Source organism: Giraffa tippelskirchi, chromosome 7, assembly GCF_054371585.1.
Source record: "Giraffa tippelskirchi isolate mGirTip1 chromosome 7, T2T-mGirTip1v1.2.pri, whole genome shotgun sequence".
Classification (NCBI taxonomy): domain Eukaryota; kingdom Metazoa; phylum Chordata; class Mammalia; order Artiodactyla; family Giraffidae; genus Giraffa; species Giraffa tippelskirchi.
In genome coordinates this window covers 7,152,891-7,179,212 of record NC_137281.1, presented here as the reverse complement: position 1 = coordinate 7,179,212, position 26,322 = coordinate 7,152,891, and the positions used below count along the sequence as shown (strand labels likewise).

The 26,322-nt window shown below is 51.7% G+C and overlaps 2 protein-coding genes across 8 annotated transcripts; one reads left to right on the top strand and one right to left on the bottom strand.

The window, feature by feature from the left end:
- Window positions 1-364: 364 nt before the first annotated feature.
- Window positions 365-9,035, top strand: RCN3 (reticulocalbin 3). 4 transcript variants are annotated; one of them, XM_081515086.1, is made up of 7 exons: window positions 365-413; window positions 827-1,074; window positions 2,876-3,078; window positions 4,099-4,265; window positions 5,570-5,630; window positions 8,024-8,223; window positions 8,476-9,035. In XM_081515086.1, exons 2-7 carry the CDS (start codon window positions 833-835, stop codon window positions 8,581-8,583), a joined length of 981 nt encoding a protein of 326 aa, XP_081371212.1. In that variant the 5' UTR covers window positions 365-413; window positions 827-832; the 3' UTR covers window positions 8,584-9,035. The 4 variants fall into 4 exon arrangements, with proteins under 4 accessions (XP_081371212.1, XP_081371210.1, XP_081371211.1 ...); XM_081515084.1 differs by having other exon boundaries at window positions 4,093-4,265; XM_081515085.1 differs by having other exon boundaries at window positions 365-604; window positions 4,093-4,265.
- Window positions 9,036-14,996: 5,961 nt separating this feature from the next.
- NOSIP (nitric oxide synthase interacting protein) lies at window positions 14,997-26,177 on the bottom strand. 4 transcript variants are annotated; one of them, XM_081515064.1, is made up of 9 exons: window positions 26,136-26,177; window positions 19,036-19,208; window positions 18,343-18,448; window positions 17,421-17,502; window positions 16,803-16,986; window positions 16,614-16,732; window positions 16,255-16,442; window positions 16,038-16,146; window positions 14,997-15,878 (listed from the first exon to the last, which is right to left on the bottom strand). In XM_081515064.1, exons 2-9 carry the CDS (start codon window positions 19,103-19,105, stop codon window positions 15,807-15,809), a joined length of 930 nt encoding a protein of 309 aa, XP_081371190.1. In that variant the 5' UTR covers window positions 19,106-19,208; window positions 26,136-26,177; the 3' UTR covers window positions 14,997-15,806. The 4 variants fall into 4 exon arrangements, with proteins under 4 accessions (XP_081371190.1, XP_081371192.1, XP_081371191.1 ...); XM_081515066.1 differs by having other exon boundaries at window positions 16,255-16,409; XM_081515065.1 differs by having other exon boundaries at window positions 16,824-16,986.
- Window positions 26,178-26,322: the final 145 nt, after the last annotated feature.

Sequence of the window (26,322 nt, the reverse complement as noted above, 5' to 3'; positions counted from 1 at the left end):
AGGAAAGCCTCCTCTGGCTCCTAAGTTGCCTTTCCTAAAACCTGCGGACAAAGGGAAAGAGATAAAAATACATCTCCCGTGAGGCTTTGAAGCTAGAGCAACTGGAGGTGGTGGCGCAGGGCGCCCCGACGCCTGCCGGGAGTCGTAGTTCCCCTGACTGTGTCAACCCGGAGTTGCCCACTTCGCCTTCATTGGGAAGGAGCGGGGCCGAGCCTCGCGGGGCCGCGCTTTCCTTTGTGGACGTGGCGAGGGGCGCCCTTGGCCCGCCCTGCTCTCATTGGCCCCGCCTCATGAGGCTCTCAAGAGCGCTCATTGGCTAAGGGGCGGGGCCTAGCTGGAGAGCGGCCAAATTGGGCATCTTTTTGGAGAACGCAGGGTGGAACGTAGAGAGCGAAGTGAAGCTATCTGATCCGGTAAAGGGAGGCGGGGGCGGGTGGCCTGTCCAGGGAGGACGGTTGGGTCCGCTTGGGTGGAGGATTGGGAACCAGGCTGAAAGCGATGCCCGCGAACCTGCAAGATTTCTCTCTGGCCACGACCCTGCCCTGAACTATGCGTGGGAAGTGCGCCACGTCTCCCGCTTGAATCCTACCCTCTTGGAGCTCTGGTACTCCTCTGGGACTTCCTGGGAGGATTCGGTCCCCACAGCTGGTTAACCTTTGAGAATCCCGCCTTCCTTTCCCCCTTCCTGTCCTTTCTTGAGGCCCAAACTTTGCAGCCAGCTACCAGCTCTCTGTCCTGTCCTAGGTTCCCCTTGCCCCATCCCCATCCTCCCATCCCCTCTCTGTCCTGCTCTCTGTGACCCTGACTCCTAGCCTCCACTCCTCAGGGACTGATGATGTGGCCACCCTCACTTCTGCTGCTGCTGTTGCTGCTCAGGCGTGGAGCCCAGGGGAAGCCATCTCCTGACGCCGGCCCTCATGGCCAGGGGAGGGTGCACCACGCGGCCCCCCTGAGCGAAGCCCCTCATGATGATGCTCACGGGAACTTCCAATATGATCATGAGGCTTTTCTGGGACGAGAAGTGGCCAAGGAATTCGACCAACTCACCCCGGAGGAAAGCCAAGCTCGTCTGGGGTAGGAGAGAGATGGAGGGGGAGGAGGATTGTAATTTTAAAGAGGGAGGTTAGGGGAGACCTCAGTGAGAAGGTGATATTTGAGCCACGTGGGTATATGGAGGAATAGCATTCCAGGCAGAGGGAACTGTAAGCGCAAAGGCCCCGAGGCAGGAGGGGGAATGATGTGCCTGGTGTATCTGAAAAACAGAGAGGTCTATGTGACTGGAGCCCAGTGAGCAGAGGGAGCAAGTAGGAGGTAGTGGCAGAGAGAAGAGAGGGATCAGGTTGTGCAGGGCCTTTGGAGAGATGAGAGCTATGGAATGGCTCTGAAGGAGGAGGTGAGCCGACTTAGGTTTTAACAGGATCCCTCTGGTTGCCATTCAGGGAACAGACTATAGGGAGCAAGAAGCAGAGAGCCCGTTGAGGCAGGGACTGCAGTCTTCCAGGTGGGAGATAAGAGACGAGGGTATCCCGACTCAGGGTGGAGATAGCCGTGATGGTCAGCTATGCTGGCTGGAATCTTGTGCATGGATGGAGTTGGATGAAGTAGGCTAAGGCATTTGTGGTCGCGCTTACTACAATGCCCAGCACTATTCAAAGGGCTTCCCAGGCTTAACACATTTAATCCCAACATGCACAATGTGATGTTGGGGTTATTTATTCCCATTTTACCGAGGGGGAAACTAAGGCACAGAGAGGTTATATGACCTGCCCACAGTCACACAGCCAGCAAGAAGAGGCAGCAGGATTTGAACCTTAATGTCTGGGTCTAGAGTCTAAGCTCTTAACCACAGCTCGAACCTCAGGGTAGCCGGACCGCGACCGCGACTAGTCAGAGCAGAGACAACATAACGCTGGAGGGACGGGTCAGTGACCTGGGCAGGGCCATCTCAAATTGGATTCTGGGGACTGGGTCGAAGGGCTTTGGGATGGTGACAGGAAGGAGGGCTCCGTTCGCGGTCGGGCGAGGACACAGACCAATGACGGGGCGTTACCAGGGGAGAGGAATGGGACCTGGGAACCGACAGGGGTGGCCTGAGAGAAGGGGCATGAGGTGGTGGCCTAAAGGGGCTTGACATGCGACACGGAGGTGTGCAGGATCAGGCTGGGGCTCGGAGAGGAGTGGGTGAAGGCCGATCCCGCCGTGTTGGGGGTGATAGTCATAGGGCAAAGCCTGATAACGGCCAGGAAAAAACAGGCGTAAGGGGAGAGTCGCAGCATACCTCGGGACTGCAGGGATATCGGCCTGAGATAGACGCACGCGGCCAGGGAGGGGGCGGAGCAGAGGGCGGGGATAGCGGGCCAGGAGATTGGCGGAACCAGGGGAGGGGGCGGGGCCTGAGACGGGGGAGGCGGTCCGGACCGCATGTTTCCGTGGCATTCGGAGTTCAGAGTGAGCCTTGGGACAGGGAATCTGCGGGCGATGCGCGCAGTGTGATTCCCTGCTCTCTGCCCCGTCCCAGCTCTTTCAAGCGAGAGATGGAACACGCGCAGGGTTGAGAGGTGGGGCCAAAGTGGAGGGTGGGACCCTGGATTGTCATAGGTCCTTCCCCCAAGCCGGCGAGTTGTAGAGCGCAGCGTCAGCCACAGGCCCGCTGCATCTCGGAAAACAGGTTATCGCCTCTGGGAACGGAGCCTGGATTGAGAGGGCGGAGCCCTAAGGTGGGAGTGGTCCTGGGATTGACAAACTCCTCCCCACGATTTGCCCGCAAGGACAGCATTTTCAGTCCTATATGGGGTTGTGTCTCGAGTGTCTAGAAGAAGGCGGGACCCGGGGTGGGCGGGGCCGGAGACTGATGTGCGCCCGCTCCGGCTCACAGGCGCATCGTGGACCGCATGGACCGCGCCGGGGACGGGGATGGCTGGGTGTCGCTGGCCGAGCTCCGCTCGTGGATCGCACACACGCAGCAGCGGCACATACGGGACTCAGTGAGCGCGGCCTGGAACACGTACGACACAGACCGCGACGGGCGTGTGGGTTGGGAGGAGCTGCGCAACGCCACCTACGGCCACTATGAGCCGGGTACGCAGCGAGAACCGACCCCTGGTCCCCCCACACACCGTGACCTGGACCTTTGTGACACCTTCATCCCGAGAACCTCAAGCCACGTTAACCAGATCCCTAACCTTTGACGTCTCACCGTTGACCAGGGCCTACCCCCAATCCCTGATCTCTGGTTTCTCATTCTGACATCCATTGGGGGCCTCAGTTTCTTGACCAGGGACATCTAACCGCCTGAGCCCTATCAGCCTGACCTTTGACCTCTGATTTCTCATCCTTTGAGAACCCCAAAGCCATTTCCTCTGCCTCTTCCTCTGGATACCCATCTCTCCATCGCCAGGCCCCAGCGTTCTGCCCCACCATGGCTCTTATCCTCTGGCACCTGAACCCTCACCCCAGCCTCCCCCTCCAGACTGTTCTTCACATACCCTCAGGGGGATCGTTCCACACTCAGAGCTGACCCTGACCTTTCTTTGCTCACAGGCTCCCATGGCTCCCCAGGGTCCTCAGGCTCACCCAACCTCAGCCCCACCTCAGCCAGCCTTCCACTTTCGATTTTCTATGTTTTCTGTCCAAGCTAAATGGATCTTCTGCAGTTCCCGTGAACTTTCATGCTCTACAAACCTCTGCACTCTGCACATACTGTTGTTTCCTCTGCTGAAAATGCTCTTCCCTTCCTCTGTTCCCAGCACGCTGAGTCAGTAAACTGCACCAGAATGTGACTTCAGGCCCCAGAGGGCCGATGTCAACTCAAAGTCCCTCCTTCCTGACTGCATGACCTTGGCCAAGTGATTTCCTCTCTCTGAGAGTCAGTTTTCTTCATAAAGTGAGGACAAACAAAATAACTCACTGTACTCGCTTCTTGTGAGAATGAATTGCAGTTTTGTAGATAAAAAGCTTAGCACATCATCAGCTGTCACTACAAGGTAGCTACCGTTCATTATTATTAATCAGTGGAGGTCTTCCTGCTGTGACTCCCCTGAGTTAGATCCCTCTATCTTAAAGCCCAGCCCACCAAGACCCCTCCTTCCCCAGGCGAAGAATTTCACGACGTGGAGGATGCGGAGACCTACAAGAAGATGCTGGCTCGGGACGAGCGGCGTTTCCGGGTGGCTGACCAGGATGGGGACTCAATGGCCACTCGGGAGGAGCTGACAGCCTTCTTGCACCCTGAGGAGTTCCCTCACATGCGGGACATTGTGATTGCTGTGAGTGGGGCCTGAGGAACCCGGCTTCCTATCTCCCTTCCTGGGACCTAGGCTTCTGATGCCAAGACTTGCCTCCCAGCACTTACCTTGGGGGCCCCAGTGCCCACCCTCCAGCTCCTAGTGTCTAATCTCTCCTAATCTGGCCTCTCCCTTTCTTTTCTTTCTTAAATATTTATTTATTTATTTGGCTGCACTGAGTCTTTGTTGCGGCATGTGGGATCTTTAGTTGTGTCCTGTGAACTCTTGGTTGCGGCATGTGGGATCCCATTCCCCGACCAGAGATTGAAGCCATGTCCCCTGCATTGGGTGCATGGAATCTTGGCCACTGGGCCACCAGGGAAGTGTCCCTGCTCACATTTGGGATCCAAGCACCCAGACTACCTTCAGAAAATCACCCCCCAACAAGTGCCTGAGAGGAGCCCCCATCCAGGCTGAATCCCAGGAAAATTTAGACATGGAGTGTCCGCTCTGAGGCCATTTATGCTTGCCCCTCATCTTCTATTACAGTATGATTTTTTTTTTTTTGCCAACTCTATCAGTATTCTAGACAGACAGGATTTTTTTCTTTTCTCCCTTTTCTTTTTTTCCACTATACTTTAATTTCTAGAGCCATTTTAGGTTCAAAGCAAAGTTGAATGGAAAGTCCAGACATTTCCCCTGTCCCCCTGCCCATGCTAGGGGTAGTTAACTTCTTCCACCTGTTCCACCTGGTGGGGATTTCAGTATCTTTATTACATTAAACATCTCAAAGGATATTGCTCAGAATATTTTTTAGTATTTATGTTTATGTGTTAGGCTGTGCTGGGTCTTAGTTGTGGCGTGCAAACTCTTTTTTTAATTAATTTATTATTTCTGTATTTGGCTGTGCTGGGTCTTCATTGCTATGTAGACTTTTCTCTAGTTGCAGTGAGCAGGGCCTACTCTCTAGTTGTGGTGAGCAGGCTTCTCATTGTGGTGTCTTGTTGTGGAGCATGGGTGTGTGGGCTTCAGTAGTTGGGGCGCTTGGGCTCAGTAGTTTCAGCTCCCAGGCTCCAGACAGACAGATTCTTTACCACTAAGCCACCAGGGAAACCCTCATGCAAACTCTTGGTTGTAGCATGCAGGATCTAGTTCCCCAACCAGGGATCAAAGCCTGCATTGAGAGTGCAAAGTCTTAGCCCTTCGACCACCAGGAAGTCTCTATGGCTCAGAATATTACAGCTCTTGAAGAGGAACTTACTGACCAAACTACTATTATTTTGTCCTGTTTGACTGTTTCCCTTTGTTTCTGCATTTTCTCAGCCCCGATGCCTCTTTCTCCCCAGGAAACCCTGGAGGATCTGGACAGGAACAAAGATGGCTACGTGCAAGTGGAGGAGTACATCGGTGAGTGGGACCTGATTCTCCCCCTGAGGATGCCTGTCCTCTCCACAGCCATGGGTAGCAGCTGATACATATCAGCCATTAGAGCAAAGACCCTCTGAAGTGGGGGCTGCCTGAATCCATTCACCCAAACACTCCCTGAGCATCAGCTGTGGGTCAGGCCTGGGGGACATTTACTGATAATGTATACTTGCTGGGTTCAGGCAAATTTTTTTTTTAATTATGTACTTATCTATTTATTTTTGGCTGTGCTGGGACTTCGTGGCTGTGTAGACTTTTCTCTAGTAGCAGAGAGCGTGGGGGCTACTCTCTAGTCGTGGTGTGCAAGCTTCTTATTGCGGTGGCTTCTCTTGTTATCGAGCACAGGCTGTAGGGTGTGGGGGCTTCAGTAGCTGCGGCACAAGGTCTCTAGAGCTCAGGCTCAGTAGTTGGGGTGCACAGGCTTAGTTTCCTTGGGGCATATGGGATCTTCCTACATCGGGGATCAGACCTGTGACTCCTGCATTGGCAATCGGATGCTTTGCCACTGAGCCACCAGGGAAGCCCTCCAGCAAATCTTGATCAAACACCCTCTGTGTGCCAGGCCCAGGAAACATTTGACTTCCTTCTGTGTACCAGACCAGAAAAGCATGTATCAAGAACCTACTGTGTGCCTCAGCTTCCTCATCTTGTAAATGGAGATAATAGAGCACCTACCATGTAGGAGCTATGTATATAGTCAATCCAAAGGCCCATCCGTGGATGAATGGGTAAACAGGAGGGGATCCAGCCAGACCATGGAATATTGTTCAGCTGTAAAATAGAATGAAGCACCCACCCATATAACAATATGGATCAACCTCGAGAACATCAGGCCAAGTAAAAGAAGCAGATATAAAACGCCACATAGTACATGATCCCATTTATTTAAAATGTCTAGAGTAGGAAAATCCATAGCAATGCTGCTGCTGCTGATGCTAAGTCGCTTCAGTCGTGTCCGACTCTGTGCGACCCCATAGACGGCAGCCCACCAGGCTCCTCCGTCCCTGGGATTCTCCAGGCAAGAACACTGGAGTGGGTTGCCATTTCCTCCTCCAGTGCATGAAAGTGAAAAGTGAAAGTGAAGTTGCTCAGTCGTATCCGACTCTTCGCGACCCCATGGGCTGCAGCCTACCAGGCTCCTCCGTCCATGGGGTTTCCCAGGCAAGAGTACTGGAGTGGGATGCCATTGCCTTCTCCCATCCATAGCAATAGAAATCAGATAATCGGTTGCCAGGGGGCCGGAGGGAGGGAGGAATAGTGAGTAACTGCTGAATGGGTACAGGTGTCTTTTGGGGAAATGAAAATGTTCTGGAACTAGAGGGAGGGGGCTACTGCACACTGAGAACGTGCTATGTGTCCTAATGGTGAATCTTATGTTGTGTGCTTTTTACCACCATTAAAAAAAAAAAAAGAACCCCATGTAACTTCCAGTTACTATCATCATCATTTCCCATAAGAAATGATGACTGGGACTTCTCTAGGGGTACAGTGGTTAGGACTGTGTGCTTTCACTGGCATAGCCACAGGTTTAGGTCATGGTTGGGGAACTAAGATCCTGCAAGCTGTGAGATGTGGCAGGAAAAAAGAGAAGCCTGAGGGTTAACTGGGTAATTGTGTGCCCGGCACCTGCTCCATTATTTTTTTCCCCACCTGCTCCATCTTTGATGACGTCTCTAAGACAGCTCCCTGATTCAGCCCCCAAGGAGAAGAAGGCATTCTGTCCTAATTATGGTGGCTTTGTGTCTGGTATAAAAAAAGACTTGCCTGTTCGTAATGTCTTCCAGATCTATCTGTGGGCCCTTGGGGTGACGTGTTTTGCGAACATTTACAAATGATTGCCACAAATGAGGGGGTCCTAGAATCTTAAGGGATGTTCTGTGTATGGTGAGCTGTTCAAAGTGTAGCTTCAGAAGATCGCCTATAAAAATTTTCACTAATTCCTCCTTCCTATGAGCACCTACTATGTGCCAGGCACTGCACACTCTTGTGTCTCAGGTGTATCAACCAAATAGATGGATGATTTAATCAATCAAATGACCAATCCATCAGTGAAGTCAGTGTCACGTGTAGCATAGGGATCACCTGGAGAAGGAAATGGCAACCCACTCTAGTGTTCTTGCCTAGAGAACCCCATGGACAGAGAAGCCTGGTGGGCTACAGTCCATGGGGTCGCAAAGAGTCGGATACGACTGCAGCAACTTAGCATGCATGCATAAGGGATCACCTGTAAATCAGGTTTGCTCCTAATCGGATTTAAACAGAAGAGGAAATGGAGGCAAAGGGCAGTGAAAGGCCCTGGATCTGGAAATGTCAGAACCAGGCTGGGAGGTCCCGGGAACCTGACGTCACCCTCTCGCCCCGACTCCCCATCCCAGCTGATTTGTACACGGCGGAGCCCGGGGAGGAGGAGCCGGCCTGGGTGCAGACCGAGCGGGAGCAGTTCCGGGACTTCCGGGATCTGAACAAGGACGGGAAGCTGGACGGGAGTGAGGTGGGCCACTGGGTGCTGCCCCCCGCCCAGGACCAGCCCCTGGTGGAGGCCAACCACTTACTGCACGAGAGCGACACGGACAAGGTGCGCGGCCGGGGGCCGGCTGGCGGGCGGGCGCTGTGGGATGCGCAGAAATGACCAAGACGCGGGCCTGGGGCTTTGGGGTTCTTGTTTGCAGAAAGGAAGAGGGACAGAGAGTTTGAGATGGGGAGGGAGAAGAGGGGGGGACAGGGACTCAGAGAGAGGGTGATGGAGATCTGGAGGCCATCCTCAGTTTTAGGGAGGAGCCTCCCAGATGAGGTCCATTGCCCGTTGCCTGACCTCTGACCCCCTCAGGACGGGCGTCTGAGCAAGGCTGAGATCCTGGGCAACTGGAACATGTTCGTGGGCAGCCAGGCCACCAACTACGGCGAGGACCTGACACGGCACCACGACGAGCTCTGAGCCCCTGTGGGCCCACTGCCGCCTTGTCACCCCGCGGGCTGACCTGGGGCGCCCCTGTGCCCAGGCCCCCACCTGTCCAGCCCTGCAGGAGGCGGACACCGACCTCGGCGTCTCCCTGCCCCTGGGTGCTCCACAGACTCACCACCGGGTCAACTTCTCTCCCTGAGACACTGCAGCCCCTCCCAGCTCCCCAAAGGGGCTCACAGGCCCAAATGATGAGAGATGAGGCACCACCCCTTTCTCACTGGCAGTCTCCCAGCCCAGACCAAGGCTGCCTCGACATCAAGCTCAGCCTCCAAAGGCCTCCACTCACCCCCCCAGCTCCAAATCTGAGCCTCGCCCCACACAGCGGAGAAACACACCGCCAGGTGCCCTGAACTCTCCCCTAGCACCTGCCCAAAGGATGTCTCTTCTCTGCCAGGGAGGCAATAAAATCCAGTGTCGGGGCCTCACCTGTGTGTCTCTCTGAAGCGGGGACGGAGGCCTCGGGGGCTGTGACTGGGAGAGGAACGTGTTGGGAATTGGGGGACCGCTGTGGGCTGAAGGAGGGGACTAGGCATTTGAAGAGGGGGCTCTAGGGGTTGGGCAGGGTTTGAGGTTGTTCCTTAAATTATACATAATGATCCATCTCAGGGAACCCTGCCTCCCAGGTTGTTGTTTGGTCACTCAGTCGTGTCCCGACTCTTTGCCACCCCATGGACTACAGCATGCCAGGCTTCCCTGTCCATCACCAATTCCTGGAACTTGCTGAAACTCATGTCTATTGAGTTGATGATGCCATCCAACCATCTCATCCTCTGTCGCCTCCTTCTCCTGCCCTCAATCTTTCCCAGCATCTTTTCTAATGAGTCGGCTCTTTGCATCAGTGGCCGAAGTATTGGAGTTTCAGCATCAGTCCTTCCAATGAATATTTAAGATTCATTTCCTTTAGGACCGACTAGTTTAATCTCTTTGCAGTCCAAGGGACTCTCAAGAGTCTTCTCCAGCACCACATTTTGAAAGCATCAATTCTTCAGTGCTCAACCTTCTTTATGGCTCACTCTCACATCCATACATGACAACTGGAAAAACCATAGCTTTGACTAGACGGACTTTTGTGAGCAAAGGGATGTCTCTGCTTTTTAATATGCTGGCTAGGGTTGTCATAGCTTCCCAGATACTAAGCATTAAGCCAAAATACGTGTTTAACTCACAGGAAACCTCCTGACTAGGCTCACCTGTGAATGATTGTGGGAAGGAAGAAATGAATACCTCTCCTCCAGGCTCTGACCCAGAACCAGGACTTGCTCTCTCCCCTTTTAGTATAAAAGAAGCCTGAATCCTAACTTGGAGAAAATGGTTCTTTGAGACACTAGTCTACCACTTTCTTGGTCTGCTGACTTTGTGAATAAAGTCACTATTCTTTGCCCTGACAACTCATCTTTGGATTTATTGGCCTGTTGTGGGGGGAGCAGTACCAATTTTGGTAAAGCCAACTGGGAGCCTCCTTGCTCCTGGCCAACCCGCCCCTGTTAGGGAATTTGGGGGTAAAGCCCTAGCAGCTCCTAGCAGCTCCAGGACCACTTGTCCTGAGGCTCTTCCCTTCAGAATTCCCCAAAGCAGCACCAGCTGCCCCATAGCTTGGCAATTGGAGTAAGAAATTGATATGTGGGAGCCGCTGGGTTCCATACAGTAGGGTAAGTCATTTCCAGAGGAAACTTTTTTCTCCAGTTGGGGCTTTTTTTTCTCCAGAATAAGCCAATTTGTTTTGTATTGAAGTGGGGTACCCTGTTGGAGAGGGGCAATGATTGCTGGACTTTTCCCTAAATTGTGAAGCAGTTCGTTTGTTTTCTTGGATGCAGGTGTTTGTGTGTGCCATGTATGTTTTATTTTTCTCGTACTTCTGTCTTTGAAAATTGAGGAATGTTCTGACTATCCGTAAAGAAAACCCTCTGGGGCACATTTTGGGTAGATGATCTGATTACAGCTATGAACCCATGACTGAGGGGCAGATAATAGTTAATGGGTAACAATGTGTGGCCACAGTACCTGTTAGGGTCTCCACGAGAGGGTCGGGGAGAGGTCATCTGGGATTCTGTGCCCCCTGTACTCTTACCTTTGCTGTGTTAATTCCATTGTCTGCAGTCTCCCGGGTCATCGGTCTGGATACAGCAGCTCCCCAAGGAGTCACATTGCATAGGGGTTGAGTTGATGGTTCTTGTGATAAGTAAAACCTCGAGGCCAAACTTGAGGATTTATTCAGAGCTTTGCTTGTTGTCTGGGGTCTTTAATTTCGTCTTGCTTTGGTACCATTTCTTTATTTACAAACTGATGTCAAATGGAGGAAAGGAACACAGACATAGATACACATATACAGACACACATGCTGATAGACACACACACAAACACCTGTCTATCCCTGTCCCAAACTGGGACATGCCCGGGGAGAAGAGAAAGGTTTTACTTGGTTCCTAAAATCACTGAAGGCCTTATCCCAGAATGCAGCCCACTTGTTGGATGCCAAGGCCAAAAGGCATCTTTCAATGGTTAGAGATGCTCAGATGCTATGTATGGTTTTACGTGGGTCTTTGAATGGCTCTGTAGCTATTCTGTGGTGAAGCAAGGAAGAATTATGAAATTATCTAGGTGCGAGCATTTGTGTATTACATCAGGGTGAGAAAAAGACAGTTGTCACTTAATGGTAATAGAAACCCAAGAGAATATCTATCACACAGGAAGAAAAGGGAGCGAGTTGATACAGAGTTGACACAAAGTCAACCTGTCCACTGAAGATCAACACACATAGGCTTTACTCAAATGCCTTAAGCTGTGGGACATTTCAGATACCAGCTAGTGCTTGTGGACACTTTTTTTTCAGGATGAGTGCAGGCATATCCCACCCAGACAGAAAAAGCCTCTGAAGTGGTGAAAACCCTCTTTAAAGAAATTATTCCCCAGTTAAGATTACCTTACAGCCTTCAATTTTCTTGGGCTCCAAAATCACTGTGGATATTGACTGTAGCCATGAAATTAAAAGATGCTTGCACTTTGGAAAAAAAACTATGACAAACCTAGATAGCATATTAAAAATCAAAGACATCACTTTGCCGACAAAGGTTCATATAATCAAAGCTATGTTTTTTCTGGTAGTCATGTATGGAGAGTTAGAATATAAAGAAGGCTGAGAGCTGAAGAATTGATGCTTTTGAATTGCGGTGCTGGAGAAGCCTCTTGAGAGCCCCTTGGATTGCAAGGAGATCAAACCAGTCCATCCTAAAGGAAATCAGTCCTGAATATTCACTGGAAGAACTGATGCTGAAGCTGAAGCTCCAATACTTTGGTTACCTGATGCGAAGAGCCTACTCATTAGAGAAGACCCTGATATTGGGAAAGATTGAGGGCAGGAGAAGGAAGTGACAGAGGATGAGACGGTTGGATGGCATCACTGACTCAGTGGACGTGAGTTTGAGCAAACTCTGGGAGATAGTGAAGGACAGGGAAGCCTGGCATGCTGCAGTCCACGGGGTTGCAAAGAGTTAGACACGATTTAGCAACTGAACAACTTCCTTCAAAGGGACAGTGTGCTTGCTTTTGTCTCCAGTGTAACCAAACAGATATCTAAAGGATTGCAAATTAATTGGAAAGTATATTCGTCCTGGAGACTACAATTAACAGGAAAAACTGAGAAAATGTTAAAGAGGAGCATTAGTAAAATATGTCATGATAGTAATTTAACTTTGGGTAAGGCCTACGGAGGACCCTGGTAGGCTACAGTCCATGGGGTCGCAAAGTGTCAGACACGACTGAGAGACTTCACTTTCACTTTCACTTAAGGCCTAGACAGTAATTGTTTTGTCTTACCCAGAGTTTATAATTGTTATCTGTGGGAGGGTTGGAATTTTTTTCTTCCAAGTGTGGCTCAAAGCTTTTAATTATAACATACTGCCCCCTAGTGGCAGAAGGTGGAGACTCTGTTTAGGAAGTTCAGTTCAGTTCAGTTGCTCAGACGTGTCACCTTTGCCACCCTTTGCCACCCCATGAACTGCAGAACGCCAGGCTTCCCTGTCCATCACCAACTCCCGGAGCTTGCTCAAGATCATGTCCTTGGAGTCGGTGATGCCATCCAACCATCTCATCCTCTGTCATCCCCTTCTCCTCCTGCCTTCAATCTTTCCCAGCATCTGGGTCTTTTCTAATGAGTCAACTCTTTGCACCAGGTGGCCAAAGTATTGAAGCTTCAGCATCAGTCCTTCCGATGAATATTCAGGACTGATTTCCTTTAGGATGGAATGGTTGGATCTCCTTGCAGTCCAAGGGACTCTCAAGAGTCTTCTCCAACATCACAGTTCAAAAGCATCAATTCTTCAGTGCTCAGCTTTCTTTATGGTCCAACTTTCACATCCATACATGACTACTGGGAAAACCATAGCTTTGACTGGATAGACCTTTGTCGGCAAAGTAGTGTCTCTGGTTTTTAATATGCTGTGTAGGTTGGTCATTCCTTCTTCTGTCTGACTAATATTTCATTGCATGGATTCAGCCCATTTCGTTTACCCACTCGTCAGCTGATGGACATTCGGGTTGTTTATACTTTGGGGTTATTAGAGGATTAGTGCTGCTAGAATGATTCATATCGAAGTCTCTGCATGAACATTGTGTTTTCAATTTTCTTGGGTCTATGCGTAAAAGTGGAATTGCTATGCTCATTTTTAAAGGGATATGAAAATCTGCTCTCATGATATCCCCTGTCTTTTGCATTTAAAAGTTTTCATCCAGATAAAGTCCACTCGTTTTGATGTATAGGTCCATGAGTTTTGACAAATCATAGTCATCCAACCACAATTAAGATACAGAATAGATCCATCTGCTGCTGCTGAGTCACTTCAGTCGTGTCCCACTCTGTGCAACCCCATAGACGGCAACTCACCAGGCTCCCCCGTCCCTGGGATTCTCCAGGCAAGAACACTGGAGTGGGTTGCCATTTCCTTCTCCAATGCATGAAAGGGAAAAGGGAAAGCGAAGTCGCTCAGTCGTGTCCGACTCTTAGCGACCTAATGGACTGCAGCCTACCAGGCTCCTCCATCCAAGGGATTTCCCAGGCAAGAGTACTGGAGTGGGTTGCCAGTGCCTTCTCCTATCCATCGTGCCTCCCTAAATTCTTATTATACCCTCCTTGCAGTCAATTCTTCCCCCTCCTCTAGACACCAATAATTTGCTCTGTCTGTATTTTCCCCATTCTAGAAAAGCCTCCCCATTAAAAAACTTCAACCAGTAATTATAGTTGTCCTAAAATGCAGTCTGTGGGCTAGCTGATGCTGGAGGTCAAGATAAGCACCCCCATGGCCATTTCTTGGTCTAAACTGTAGACCAGCATCTAGAGAACCTCTGCTGAGAAAAGACAAAATTTGTCTCCACTTCCCGTCCCTCCCTTCAGCTTCTGCTGTGGTCTGACTTTTGCTTCCTCTCCTTGTTACATTTGAAATCTTAAAGGAAACCTATCTCTTAGAGCAAGGACCTTGACTTGCACTCCACCCCTCCCAGGAAAGGGTGTCTCAAAGGGCCTGTGAATTAAGGAGTAGGGTTTAGGCTCCTTGTGGAAATCTGGGATTTCCAAGTTGCACCTTTAAGTCTTTATTTGGGGTGGCAAGCGGCCTGTACCACACATAAACAGGATTGGAGTCCTTGGGTGGGTGGGATCCCAAGAGAAAAGACTGGGTGGTTAAAGGCTCTTGGGAAAGAGGACAGGGATTGGGGGTGGGGGTGGGAGCTTGCTACAGTGGAGAGGTGTGTGGGTGGCAGTGTGTAAAGTCTAAAGGAGGAAGGGTAAAATGATAGGGGGAAAGGGTAGGTCTGAATGAGAGGATCCAGAGGTGGCTGATCTCTGGGGGAACCTGGGTTCAGCTATGGTCTTGAGCAGTGTGACTTTGGGCAAGCTTTCTCAGCCTCACTGAACTATTCTGCAAAATGGGTACAAGCATTCTTCTCCCAAGATTGTGGCCAGGATCACACACACTGTAGACTGACAGGCTCAGAAGGCAAGGGCACCTTGAGTGTCAGAAGCACCTGAGCTAGTTTCTGGAGACTGGGATCCCAAGAGCAGGGCATGAAGGTTCTAGAAATGCCTGAGGGATGAAATGCTGGGTTTGGGGGGCTCCCCAGGGTGCAAGCAAGGATGACCCACCCTCCTGCTGATAACACTTTTCCCTGCAGCCAGATGCACCCACTGGTCCTACATCAGACATGAGCTTGCCCAGCACTCAAGGACACTTAAGAATCTCATCTGGGCTTTAGATGACGAGACCGTTTTCCAAAATGAAAGGGCAGAGAGTGTTCAATGAACAGAGCAGTATGTGCATGGAAATCTCACTTTGGTTGAAAAAACTCCTGTGAGAAAGACCTGGCAGAGGAAGACCTGGAAGGACAGAACCCAGGGATTGGTCTGAGAGGCAGGACTTGCAGTCTTTATTTTTACACTCTGCCATATTTTACAACTTTTAGCTCTGGTTCTCCACATTGCACAGGGTCTGTTTTTCTGACTCAATGGTTATAAAAAACAGCTTGAAAGGGCCCCCCTGCCCTCCCAGTCGAGTCCGAGCTCCAGGCAGGTCCACCAGGCCTGGTTGCTCTGACCTCCTCCCACGCTTCACACCCACCGAGTACACCGCTGCTGCCTCCCGGCTTTTGCACTTGCGGTTTCCTCTTCCTCTCCACCCTCCAGCTTTCAGGTGGCGGGGGAGGGGGTGTTCCTCACCGCCTTCTCTAGACTGGGTGCCTAACTTTCACACACACACACACACACTGGGTGCCTAACTTTCACACACACACACACTGGGTGCCTAACTTTCACACACACACACACACACACCACTTCATTTCCTTTGGGTGTCTTATTACACTTTGCAATGGGAGACACGTGCCGGGGAAGCTCCCAGGCTTCAAATTTGGTTTAACTCAAAAGGAACGCGTGGGGATTTCCATTAAGCCCGTTTAGGTGGCGCCCTCCGGTGGTCGCCGCTCACATTCCGACTTGCGGCCACTCTATCCTTTTACAGCTGTGCGTTTGCATTCCATTCAGACTTCATTCACTCTTAACGTGAGACCACACCAAACATTCCTAGCCCAGGCTTTCAAAGCGCAGTCATTCCGGAGCGCACGCCATTCCCGGGCTCCTGGGCTCCGGTGCGGTGAATGAAGGCGTTACACGGCCAGTGGCGTCCAAGCCTCGTTTATTTGGTTTCCCACGATCAGGCCTGCATCACCGGCCGGGACTTCTCCGCCTGCAGCTTCACTCCGGAGCCCGCAAAGCCGGTGCCGCCCTGTAGGAGGAGAGGGTGCCATAGGGGTTCCGTAGCCCCGGAGGTGAGGCTGGGCCCCGGCCCCTGGCTTGATGGGGCGGGGCTAAGATAAAGGGGCGGGGCCTCTGGAAGGAGGGCGGGGTTACCGGAAGGCCAGAGGGCGGAAGGGGCGCCACTCACCCGCTGCAGCACGATGATGTCGCGGTCCGTGAGCTTCTCCCCGGTCACCGGGTCCACCATGTCCTTGCGAATAAGCTTCTCCACACACTCCAGGGTGACCACAGCCCCACTGCGGTGAGGGTGGGGGTGTGAGAATAGGGGCCCCGCCCCAGAGAGAGGGCCACATCCATGACCGCCGCGTCCCGCAGGTCCCTGGGCTGTCCCCTTGGTGACTCACGAGGGCCGCAGCACGGCGCACGGCGTGGCGTTGCTCAGGCTGTCGCGGGTCACGGAGCACACGTAGCGCTCACTGCGCGTGATGAGCCCCACGCGGTCCACGGAGCTGTCCAGCGGCGTGAAGCGCACCGGCGTCAGGTCGGACATGCGCAGCGGCTTCCCGGACATGGGGCAGGTCACGATGCGTGACTGGGGGGTGGGGGTAGGGGAGGGAGGCAGGGTCAGCAGGCGGGGCTGGAGCCGGGTGGTGGGAGGATGGGGAGGGGGCCTTCAGGACCCCGGTTTGGGGCGTGGGGGGGGTGAACCTGGCCCTCTCTGGCAAAGAGAGCACAGGGGCGCGTGCTGGGGTAGGGGGCTCACCGGCTTCTCTAGCTTCGTGGCTTTCGCCTCGGGGGTCAGCGACGGGATCCAGAAGCTGGGCAGCGCTTTGTCCTTGTCCTTGCCTATGGGGCCCGCACTGGACCCGGGTTGGGCATCGTCTGCAGGGAGGGGGAGGGGCTGGGATGCCGCACCCACGGAGGCACCTGTGGGACCCCCCCCCCCGCCCACCTGCAGGCTCATCTCTCTCACCTGGGCCGTTTCCTGCCGAGGTGGCCTTGGGCGTGAAGGGGTTGAGGGGCCGGCTCACGATGGCCGCCTCCTTCTCCAGGAAGCCCCGCACATGGTCCTGCGCCGCCGCCCGCTGCAGCTCCTTTTGCTCCTCTTGCCGGGCGCCCCGCTGCTTCTCGTAGGCCTGCGGGCGGCCAGGGCCAGGGAGCAGTGAGCCAGGCACCCTCCTGTGGGTTGTGGGTTTGGGGCACCCTAGGTGGGGGCAGAGTGGCTCTCTGAATTTAAAGGAGGGTAAACCGGGACCCACGCAGGGGACACTGAGGGCAGAGGCTCTGTTTGGTGCAGGCTATTGGCCGCACAGTCATCCACATTGTGTCTCTGCTGCCTTCGCTGAGGCGAAGTTGTCCACCAACTGTAGAACACCCGAACCATTTTCCGTTTAGCTGGTTTGGGACTCGGTGGCTTCTCTGTCCCTTAGCAGCAGAGTGGTCAACAGCTTGGCTGGAGACAGACCTCCAGAGCTCAAGCCCTGCCTCTGTCACTGATGAGCTCTGTGGCCTCTAGAAAGCACTGTGACGTCTCCTGGCCTCAGCTTCTTCACCCATACAACGGGCTCACCTTCATCTGCCGGGCAATTTCCTTCTTCTGGTGCAAAATGTACTCTAGGATTGCTTCCCGCTCATATAGGTAGCCATCAGGGCTGCAAAGAGAGGAGGGGATGAGAAAGCATGGCCAGCAGTTAACAGCCACCCACCAAACATTAGCTCCCTGTCCTAGGGACCCCCTAAGCATCTTACAGGCAGCAGCTCACTCAGGGTTCTGCTTAGCTCTCTGAGGTGACCGCGCCATTTTAACTCTCCTGGCTTTGTAATGTACTCCAACGCGTAGGGGAAAATCTTGTGCCATAAACAGTTAGCTCAGGAGGCCAAGGTTGTCCACACCCTGCATATTCTAACCAAAGGACTGGCCTATGCCTGGCTCCTGGGAGGGTACCTCTAAGCCCTTGGAATGTCCTGCCTGGTAAGTGTTCGCCGGGGGGGCATGGCTTATGTGGCATCAGCTGGACCTCTGCAGTCAAGTGAGGGAAGTGAAGTCACTCAGTCATGTCCAACTCTTTGCGACCCCATGGACTGTACCCTACCAGGCTCCTCCGTCAATGGGATTTTCCAGGCAAGAGTACTGGAGTGGGTTGCCATTTCCTTCTCCAGGGGATCTTCCCCACCCAGGGATCCAACCTGGGTCTCCCACATTGCAGGCAGATGCTTTACCATCTGAGCCACCAGCGAAGCCTCTGCAGTCAACAGGCAGATAACGGGAAGCACTCCACAAACTGTTATTATGGGCTGGCAATGTTCTTGGAGCCCTACCCTCTATTATGAACATATTCTCTTCCACACCCCATGAAGTATACTAAGATTGTGCCCAGGTCTCAGAGGGGAACACTGAGGCTCCGGAAGGGTAGGTGGCTTGTCTAGGGCGTGCAGCCCCTCCAGCAGTTCCCTTGCCCTTTGCCCCCCGACCAGCCCACCCACCCACTTACGTGACGACAGGGTCATGGCAGGGCTGCAGTGAGAGGCAACAGCAGTCGAAGTCCTTGACAGCATCCCGGCTCAGTCGAATGTTCTGGGTGCCATAGCCTGAGGCCGCTGGGGATAGACACAGGCAGAGGGATGGAGACAGGGGACGTGCCCCTGTGCAAACCAGGAGAGAAAGGTAGAGCGAGGCCACAGCGGCGGTGGGGGGCGCTTGTGCAGTCGGGAGCTTGTGCCCAGTGTCTGTGTGTTGGGGGGGCTGTACAACCCACCGGAGGTGTTCATCCCCAGAGGGTAAGTGACGGACAGACAGGCTCTGAGGCGGCCCGAGGGCCAGCTTGGGGAAGAGGCTCGTGGCCGACTCCCCTCGGGCCCTCTGGCTCTGGGACCAAGCTCCAGCGCCCGCACCTCTCTGGGCCTCAGTTTCCCCGTCTGGAATACGGGCTGACAACACTGATTCCTTCCTCTGTGGGTGTTTAGGAGGCTTAGATGAATTCAAGCAGGAAAGCACTTGGTGTGCGAGGCAGGGAAAAGGGTGTTGGCTTGTGTGGGCCGTTATGTTTCTAGTTATGACCATCAGGCACGTGGGGTGTCACTTAACACAGTCAGGAGGAAGACACACAAAGCAAGCTCAACCAGAGGGGCAAAGTGAGTGACCTGGGCACTTTGGGGTCCGTTTGCCCCCCTTGCAAACGCAGTACCTGTGTCCTTCTTCTTCTCATGGTAGGTGTAGACGGCCCCCGCTGTGCAGTTCTTGCCGTGCCGCGTCATCCCAGGGGGGAGGAAGGGGTAGCTGCAAGGCGGTGGTGACCCGAGGGAGCCCACGCAGAGAGGACTGGACCTTTATGGTCCCCGATCTGACCTGATGGGGAAGCTGGGAGTGGGGCAGGGGAAGAGTTTTGCACTCATTAAATGGTTAAGAAAGGCCTCTACCCACACACACAAAAAAGGGCACCCCAACCTGAAAAAGACCTGAAGTTTGCTTCTGGAAGTGGTGTTGGAAAGAGCACAAGTTGCAAGTTATCCTAAGATGGTGGAAGGAGGGTTATGTGCAATCTGATGGAAAGTTCTAGCATCTGAGGTGATGGGTGGAGCGAGAACACGCGTGGGAGACTAAAGTACCTGGCAGATGTTCTGGACTCTCGAGCGTTATGTGGATGCTACACACCCATTTCAACTGAGCGCGTCTGGATTCGCTTAGGTGCAATGCGCCTGTTGCTTAAACTGTTCCCTCATGCATCACTTGCATTGGAATAAATTCCAAGTTTTCAAAACAAGTGTTAGAGGGAGAACTGACTGCACATGGAATTCCGGTAAATCAACAAGAAAAACCCAGCTACCCTGATAGGAAACCGAGCAAAGAGTGAGAAGACGATTTGCAAAAGCAGCTCAAAGACTCAGGTGGGTGCCTCAAGCTCTCCTCACAGGAAAACCACCACGGGACGTCACTTTACTCCTGTCTCCAAGCGGGCAGGCGGCACTGTGAGCGCTGGCTAAGACCAGGTAAGAGTTGGTGATAGGAACCCCCGCAGGTGATGCTGGGGGAACACGGGCTGCTGGGACTTCCGCAAAGTGAGTGCAGGCGATTCTGCACTTGTGTGTGTGCCCCAGAGACGGCACCCACTAGGGAGCACATATGAGGATGTTCGCGGTGACGCTCTTTATCCTGGAGGGGAGCTGAAGGCAACTGAATATACCGCCCTGGCGGAATGGACAGTGACTGCCCACCAAGGAGACCACTCAGCAGTGAGATGCAACTGACTGGGTGTGTACAGAGCATCACGGGTGGATCTTAAAACCATGACGCTGGGTGAAAAAGAAAGAATCTACACGTGCACAAAACATTTCAAACATCTGCAAACAAAAGGATCATGTATATAATGGTTGCCCATTAAGGGAGGGGACTGACTAGGGGATGGATGATGCATGATGCTCAGTCGCTTCAGTCGGGTCCCACTCTTTGAGACCCCATGGACTGTAGTCCACCAGGCTCCTCTGTCAATGGGATTCTCCAAGCCAGAATGCAGGAGTGGGCTGCCATGCCCTCCTCCAGGGGATCTTCCCAACCCAGGGATTGAACCCACATCTCCCACATTGGTAGGCAGAGTCTTTACCAGCTAGCGGAAGACTAGGGGATTACAAGAATAATCCCCTTTTAACAAGAGTAAATCAGTCAAACAAGCTGAGGGTTGATGGGATCAATGGAATAAGACCTTCTGCCTGGCTTTGGCCCTCTCCTCGCTGTGACTCTGGACAGATAATTCCCTTTCAGAGCCCTTTGGTAAGAGCTGCGGAGAACCATGGACTGTACCTGACGTTAACTGGATGGCTGTGTGGACTAAATGAGGCCATACACAGAGTCTGGCATATGGAATGTTCAGGAAATATTCTCTCCAGTTCTCTGGCTGCAAGGAGGATCCAGAAGGCAGGGGTGGGGGCACCACCAGGGGCTCCCAAAATGTAAAAAAGCAACTTCATCTTTATTTCCCTGGTTTGTGATGCTTTCAGAATCTTGCCTTTCTCTTTCAAAACATAAACCTCTCCTGGAACTTATGGACCTTGCACGCCCCCTACTGGCATCTTCTTCCCAGTAGGTACATTTACAGAGAATAGATGCACAGACCCGTAAGGATGCAGTTGATGTGTTTTGGCAGATGCATACACCCTCCTAACTACCGCCCCAATCGCGATGTGGAACATTCCTGTCACCCCAGCCGCGGCCACTGTGCTGCGTGCCGAGGTTGACCTTGGTGAAAACACCCTAACTCGACCCACGGCCCGTCCTCCGGCTTCCCCTCACCCCTCAGCTTTGGAGCAGGTGTCCAGCACCTGCTGCCTCCCCAGCTCACCTGCCAACCCCCTCCTCCGCCCTGGCCCCCTGGCTTCCGCCCCGGCCCCCCACCCATCACCACTCATGAAGGTCGAGTTCACCTCCGCAGGGACAAATTCCCCACTCTATTCTTAGTTGTCAACTGCCTTGACCCTCCGTGGTATTTGGCACTGGGCTGCTTGTCTTGTAGCCAAGCTCTCTGGCTTTGTGGACTGGGACATTTTCTCTCTGAGAATAGAGGAACCGCTAGAAAGGGATCATTACTTCTCTGGGCTGTCATGGGAATATGCACAGGGGACACTGCTTGACCTCTGACCCCCAAGCCAACTCCCCGCGGCCTCATCTCATCAGTCATCCAACTTCAGCCACCCTCTGAGGAGAGAGGCAAACAGAGGCACAGAAGTGAAGCCATTTGCCTAGGCCAGTGGTTCTCAAAGTAAGGTCTGCCAAGACCCCAGGGGTCCCTAAGATCCTTTCAGGGGGTCCACAGGATGATCTCCATGGCACTAATATGTGTCTCCCTCTGTTCCTCTCATTCCCTAATGAGTGTTCGGTGGAGTTTTCCAGAGGCTGTGTGACTTGTGCTTGTGCAACCTTGGCTTTAAAAAATGTCTGGTGTACAGACTGAAAGAAGCCAGGTACAAAAGCCCCTACTGTTGATTTCGTTTATAGGAAAGGTCCAGAACGGGCAGAGCCTTAGAAGCAGAAAGGAGACTGGTGGCTGCCACATGCTGGGAGAAGGGAGGATGGGAATGGGGAGTGGCTGCTAAGGGGGATGGGATTTCTTTCTGCAGTGATGAAAATGTCCTGAAATCAGACAGTGGAGATGGTTACAAAAATAGTGATTATATGAAAAACCACAGAGTTGTATACTTTAAATAGATGAGTTTTTTGTTATATGAATATTTCAATAAAGACCCTTTCACGTCTGTTTTCATTTCTTACATGGCAAGTCTTTTCTCCCTTGGGCTGCACTTGTGGCTTGCAGGATCTTAGTTTCCAGACCAGGGATCGAACCCGGGCCTTCAGCAGTGAAAGTGCGGAGCCCTAACCACCGGACCACCAGGGAACCCCCGTGATGCGGCAAACTGTGATAGACCGAACTTCCACAAACAAAAGCTTTTTGGAGTCCTTGATGATTTATGATTTTTAAGATCCTGAGACCAAGAAGTGTGAGAACCGCTGACTGGGGTGGGCAGGTTTATAGTCTCCTCTGTTAGGACAGGATCAGAAAACAGAACAACTACCACCTGCTGTCACTAGCACTTCAGAGAGGACATATCCAAAGTAAGAGCAGCTATTATTTATCAACGTTCCCATCTTACACAGGAGAAAACTGGCCCATGGAGCCCCCCTGGCAACAGAGCTGGACTTGAACCCAGGCACCGGGACTCTGGAGCCACCCCCCTTAATCATGTGACAGCTGGCAGTCCTCCCGGGGAGGTCACAATCCGAGAATAAAGGCTAATCCATTCCCATTCTCCTACGAAATCTTCAAAATCCAGAGTCTAGTCCACTCTTTTAATGTCTCAATTCAAAGAACAACTTTCACTGGAGGAACTTGTCCTACATTTAGATTTCATAAAATTTACAGGAGCAAATGTACATTCACATGTCCTGGTTGCGCCAGACATACTTGAAAGTTTTCCAGGGACTGAATCCAGTTTTGGTGCTTGAATTTAAATTAATTTAAAATAAAGTGATAAAAAAAAATACAGTCCCTCGGGGCCATGAGACAAGTATCAAAGTGCTCCACAGCCTCTGGGGACTTGTGGCTACAGTGTTTAAAAAACATGACCACAATACCATGGGTGCATTAATAATTCCTTAACATCATCTACTATCCAGCTGGTATTCAAATTTCCCTTATTATCTCCCCAGGTCTTTTTCTGCAGTCGATTTGTTTGAATCCTGAATCTCCTGAGGTCAGAGATCCCTCTGGGAACTAAAGGATGAGAAAACTAAAGAACTAAAGGATGCTACAAGCCCCCTCCAGAGAAGAGCATGGGGTCACATGGATGCTGCTGGCTGTCCCAGGGGGTGGAGGCCTGTGTTAAGGAAACCCAAAGGGCCAATTACATTCAAGGAATTCACAGACAGATATAGGAAGTATCGGAAGCAGGAAAGAGGGAGGCTCCCTAAAAGCAAAAGGGAACATCTGAGATTTTTCTATTAATAGTGACTGGTATTCATCTAAGAGGTTCGGTAAACCCAGCTCTGTTATAAGCATTTTATACATCTTAACTCCACTGAATCCCAGGGCTTCCCTGATAGCTCAGTTGGTTAAGAATCTGCCTGCAATGCAGGAGACCCTGGTTCGATCCCTGGGTTGGGAAGATCGCCTGGAAAAGGGATACGTTACCCACTCCAGTATTCTTGAGCTTCCCTGGTGGCTCAGACGGTAAAGAATCTGCCTGCAATGTGGGAGACCTGGGTTTGATCCCTGGGTTGGGAAGATCCCTTGGTGAAGGGAATGGCTACCCACTCCAGTATTCTGGCCTAGAGAATTCCATGGACTGAGCGACTTTCACTTTCACTTTCCACCGAATCCCACAGCACAAATGGCTGCTACAAACAAGGAAACGGAGGCAGAGAGAAGGTGCCCAGTGCAGCCGGGGGTTGACCTGGGCATCTGTGTCTGTGGCCAAGACCATCCCTCGTGCCGCCTGGCTGCAGGTGGCCCCAGGCTCCACGCTGACTCTCAGTGTGGAATGGGGCAGCTCCTATGGGCCTGGCTCTGCTCCTGGAAATCTCATCCGCTTCCTCCTCTCAGGCCCCATCAGGAGTCGCCCCCTATGGGAAGCCTGAGGGGGGCATTCCTGATGTTCTGACAATGCCCTGCTTTACCTCCATTACAGCCATCTCAGAATTTCCCCCCTCCAGACTCAAGCCCCCTAGAGGTGGGGCCTGGGCTGGACTCCAGGCTGGGTCACAGCACTGCCTGGCACCTGGGGGTGGGGGCTGCACACAGAGATGGCATGATAGTATCAGTTAAAGATTTCCAACCATAAGGCTGGGGTAGGTGTGTACTCAATGAAAGAAACCATCCATCCAGTCAATACATCACAAAAGCACTACAAGAATAGAAATGACTTGACTTCCCTGCTGGTCCAGTGAGGAGAAGACTTTGTGCTTGCAATGCCAAGGAGCCAGCTTTGATCCCACATGCCACCACTAAAATCCATCACAGCCAAATAAATAAATATTTAAAAAGAAAAAAAAAAAAACCAGGATGGTGTGGAGGGGAGACTGTTAGAAATTGAGAGAAATTTAAACAACAAAACAAAGATTTGAATTGATTCTGATTCAAACAAGTGAAATTTTTATCAGGGTTGCTTTTATAAGTGTGATAATAGTATTGTGGCCATGGAAGAAAATGTTCCCGATTTTTTGTGTGCCTGTATGCTTTTTAAAATAAAAAAAAAATTTTTTTTGGAAAAAAATTGGGGAGGGAGGTGGGTGGGGGGTCCAGGAAGGGGAACACATGTAAACCCATGGCTGATTCATGTCAATGTATGGCAAAAACTATTACAATATTGTAAAGTAATTAGCCCCCAACTAAAATAAATAAATTTATTAAAAAAAAAAAAAAGTTGAAGTATACTTAGTTTAGTGTTGTGAAAATGTCTCTGCTTTTTACACATGTATCCTAAAGTATTTAGGGGTGAAATGTCACGACAGCCTTATATATTTAATTAAAAAAAAATACCCAGCCAGTATGGCAAAAATATTAATAAACAGAAACTCTGGCATAGGAATTTTTATATTATGATCCCACTTTTATGTAAGTTGTGTTAGGTAGGAAGTTAAGACATAAGCAAGGAGGGGAAGCCTGGCTGAAAGGGATGCAAGCCGTCTCTAAACTCTGAGACACACCCAAGACAGCTCACATATATGCTACAAATATAACCACAGAGACTTCACAACTCCTGCATATGTGTCCTAGGCACACAGTGGATAGGAAATGACCTCAGGGGCTTCTCCAAGTAACCTTACCCGCAGTTAGGGAGTTAGGAACCTATTAAGACATAAACAACACAGCCTGCAGCTATACAACTTATAATTATCATTTAGCCTTGAGCGTATGCCCATTTCTATTCCCTTTCATTGGCTGGTGGTGGGTACAAGACCTACTTTGAACAGGGCAAAGCCAAAAGGAGACTGGAAGTGTAAAAGAGGGAAGCCAAGAGGGCTTGACAGGAAGGATGAGGAGGACTTCTATGGGAGTGTTGGATTAATAAAAGATTATCTGCTTGAGCTGAATGGAGCTGTAACTTGTCTGTTGTTCTACACCTTTTCGTCCATTGCTCCAAATTTTTGTTGCCACGAGACAAGAACGGAGGAAGAGAAAGAAGCTAACCTGACTGGTGGGACATTTTCATAATAAAATATTAAAGTAAAACTGCTTTAAAGGATCCATCAAGACCTGAGTTCATAACGAATCAGCAGCACCATCAAAGTGAGAACCTAGGACTGCCTAACCCCAAAGCTCTACAGAGGAAAGCGTTAACCTACAGCAACTCCAAGAGGGAAGGGCCTGTCAAAAAGGTGCAAGGAGGCAGCGGCGGCGACTGCACAACCCTTCCCCGCCCTTCGCATCACGGTCTGGGAAACTGAGGCCACGAAAAGGTGGCCGCGGTGGCGGGGTGGGGGGTGGTTGCTCCTCGTTCAACTGTCACTCCTTAGACACCCAGGTGTCCCAGTCTCTTCCGTGCTCTGGGATCCGCAGCCCATTCGTCTGCACGGGAACTAATACTCTCGGGAGAACTACCGGATGAACGTTTGGCTACCTCAAGGGATTTCCGGCACCTCCAATTCGGCTTCAAACTTGAGGCACCTAGAGGGCTCTATTAATGACTGCCAGGAAGTCAGGATTTCAAAATCTTGTCCCAGTCTCCCTCAGGACCACAAGACTGTGGCCCACGGGAAGGCAATCGCACTAACACTATTCTTCTACCGCCCAGAACTCACCTCACAGACGAGCCCTCCTGCCTCGGTGAATACTTCAACAGTACCCCTACACCGGAAAGGAGCGCTGTTTTCCCTCTCCGCTCCGCCGCTTCCGCCCGGCGAAGAGACCGGAAGTAGTTCTGCCCCTTGTGGTGGAGATAGCTCTTCTGGCTTGGTAAATTCTCCCCTCTTTTTTTTTCCTCCCCCT

Coding starts and splice junctions, on each gene's coding strand:
- RCN3 (XM_081515084.1), top strand. CDS start 833: ATGATGTGGCCACCCTCACTTCTGCTGCTGCTGTTGCTGCTCAGGCGT. Junction 5,631..8,023: donor GCAAGTGGAGGAGTACATCG/GTGAGTGGGACC, acceptor TCCCCATCCCAG/CTGATTTGTACACGGCGGAG. Junction 8,224..8,475: donor ACGAGAGCGACACGGACAAG/GTGCGCGGCCGG, acceptor TGACCCCCTCAG/GACGGGCGTCTGAGCAAGGC.
- NOSIP (XM_081515064.1), bottom strand. CDS start 19,105: ATGACGCGGCACGGCAAGAACTGCACAGCGGGGGCCGTCTACACCTAC. Junction 16,147..16,254: donor TGCGCCGTGCTGCGGCCCTC/GTGAGTCACCAA, acceptor CCCTCACCGCAG/TGGGGCTGTGGTCACCCTGG. Junction 15,879..16,037: donor ACATCATCGTGCTGCAGCGG/GTGAGTGGCGCC, acceptor CTCCTCCTACAG/GGCGGCACCGGCTTTGCGGG.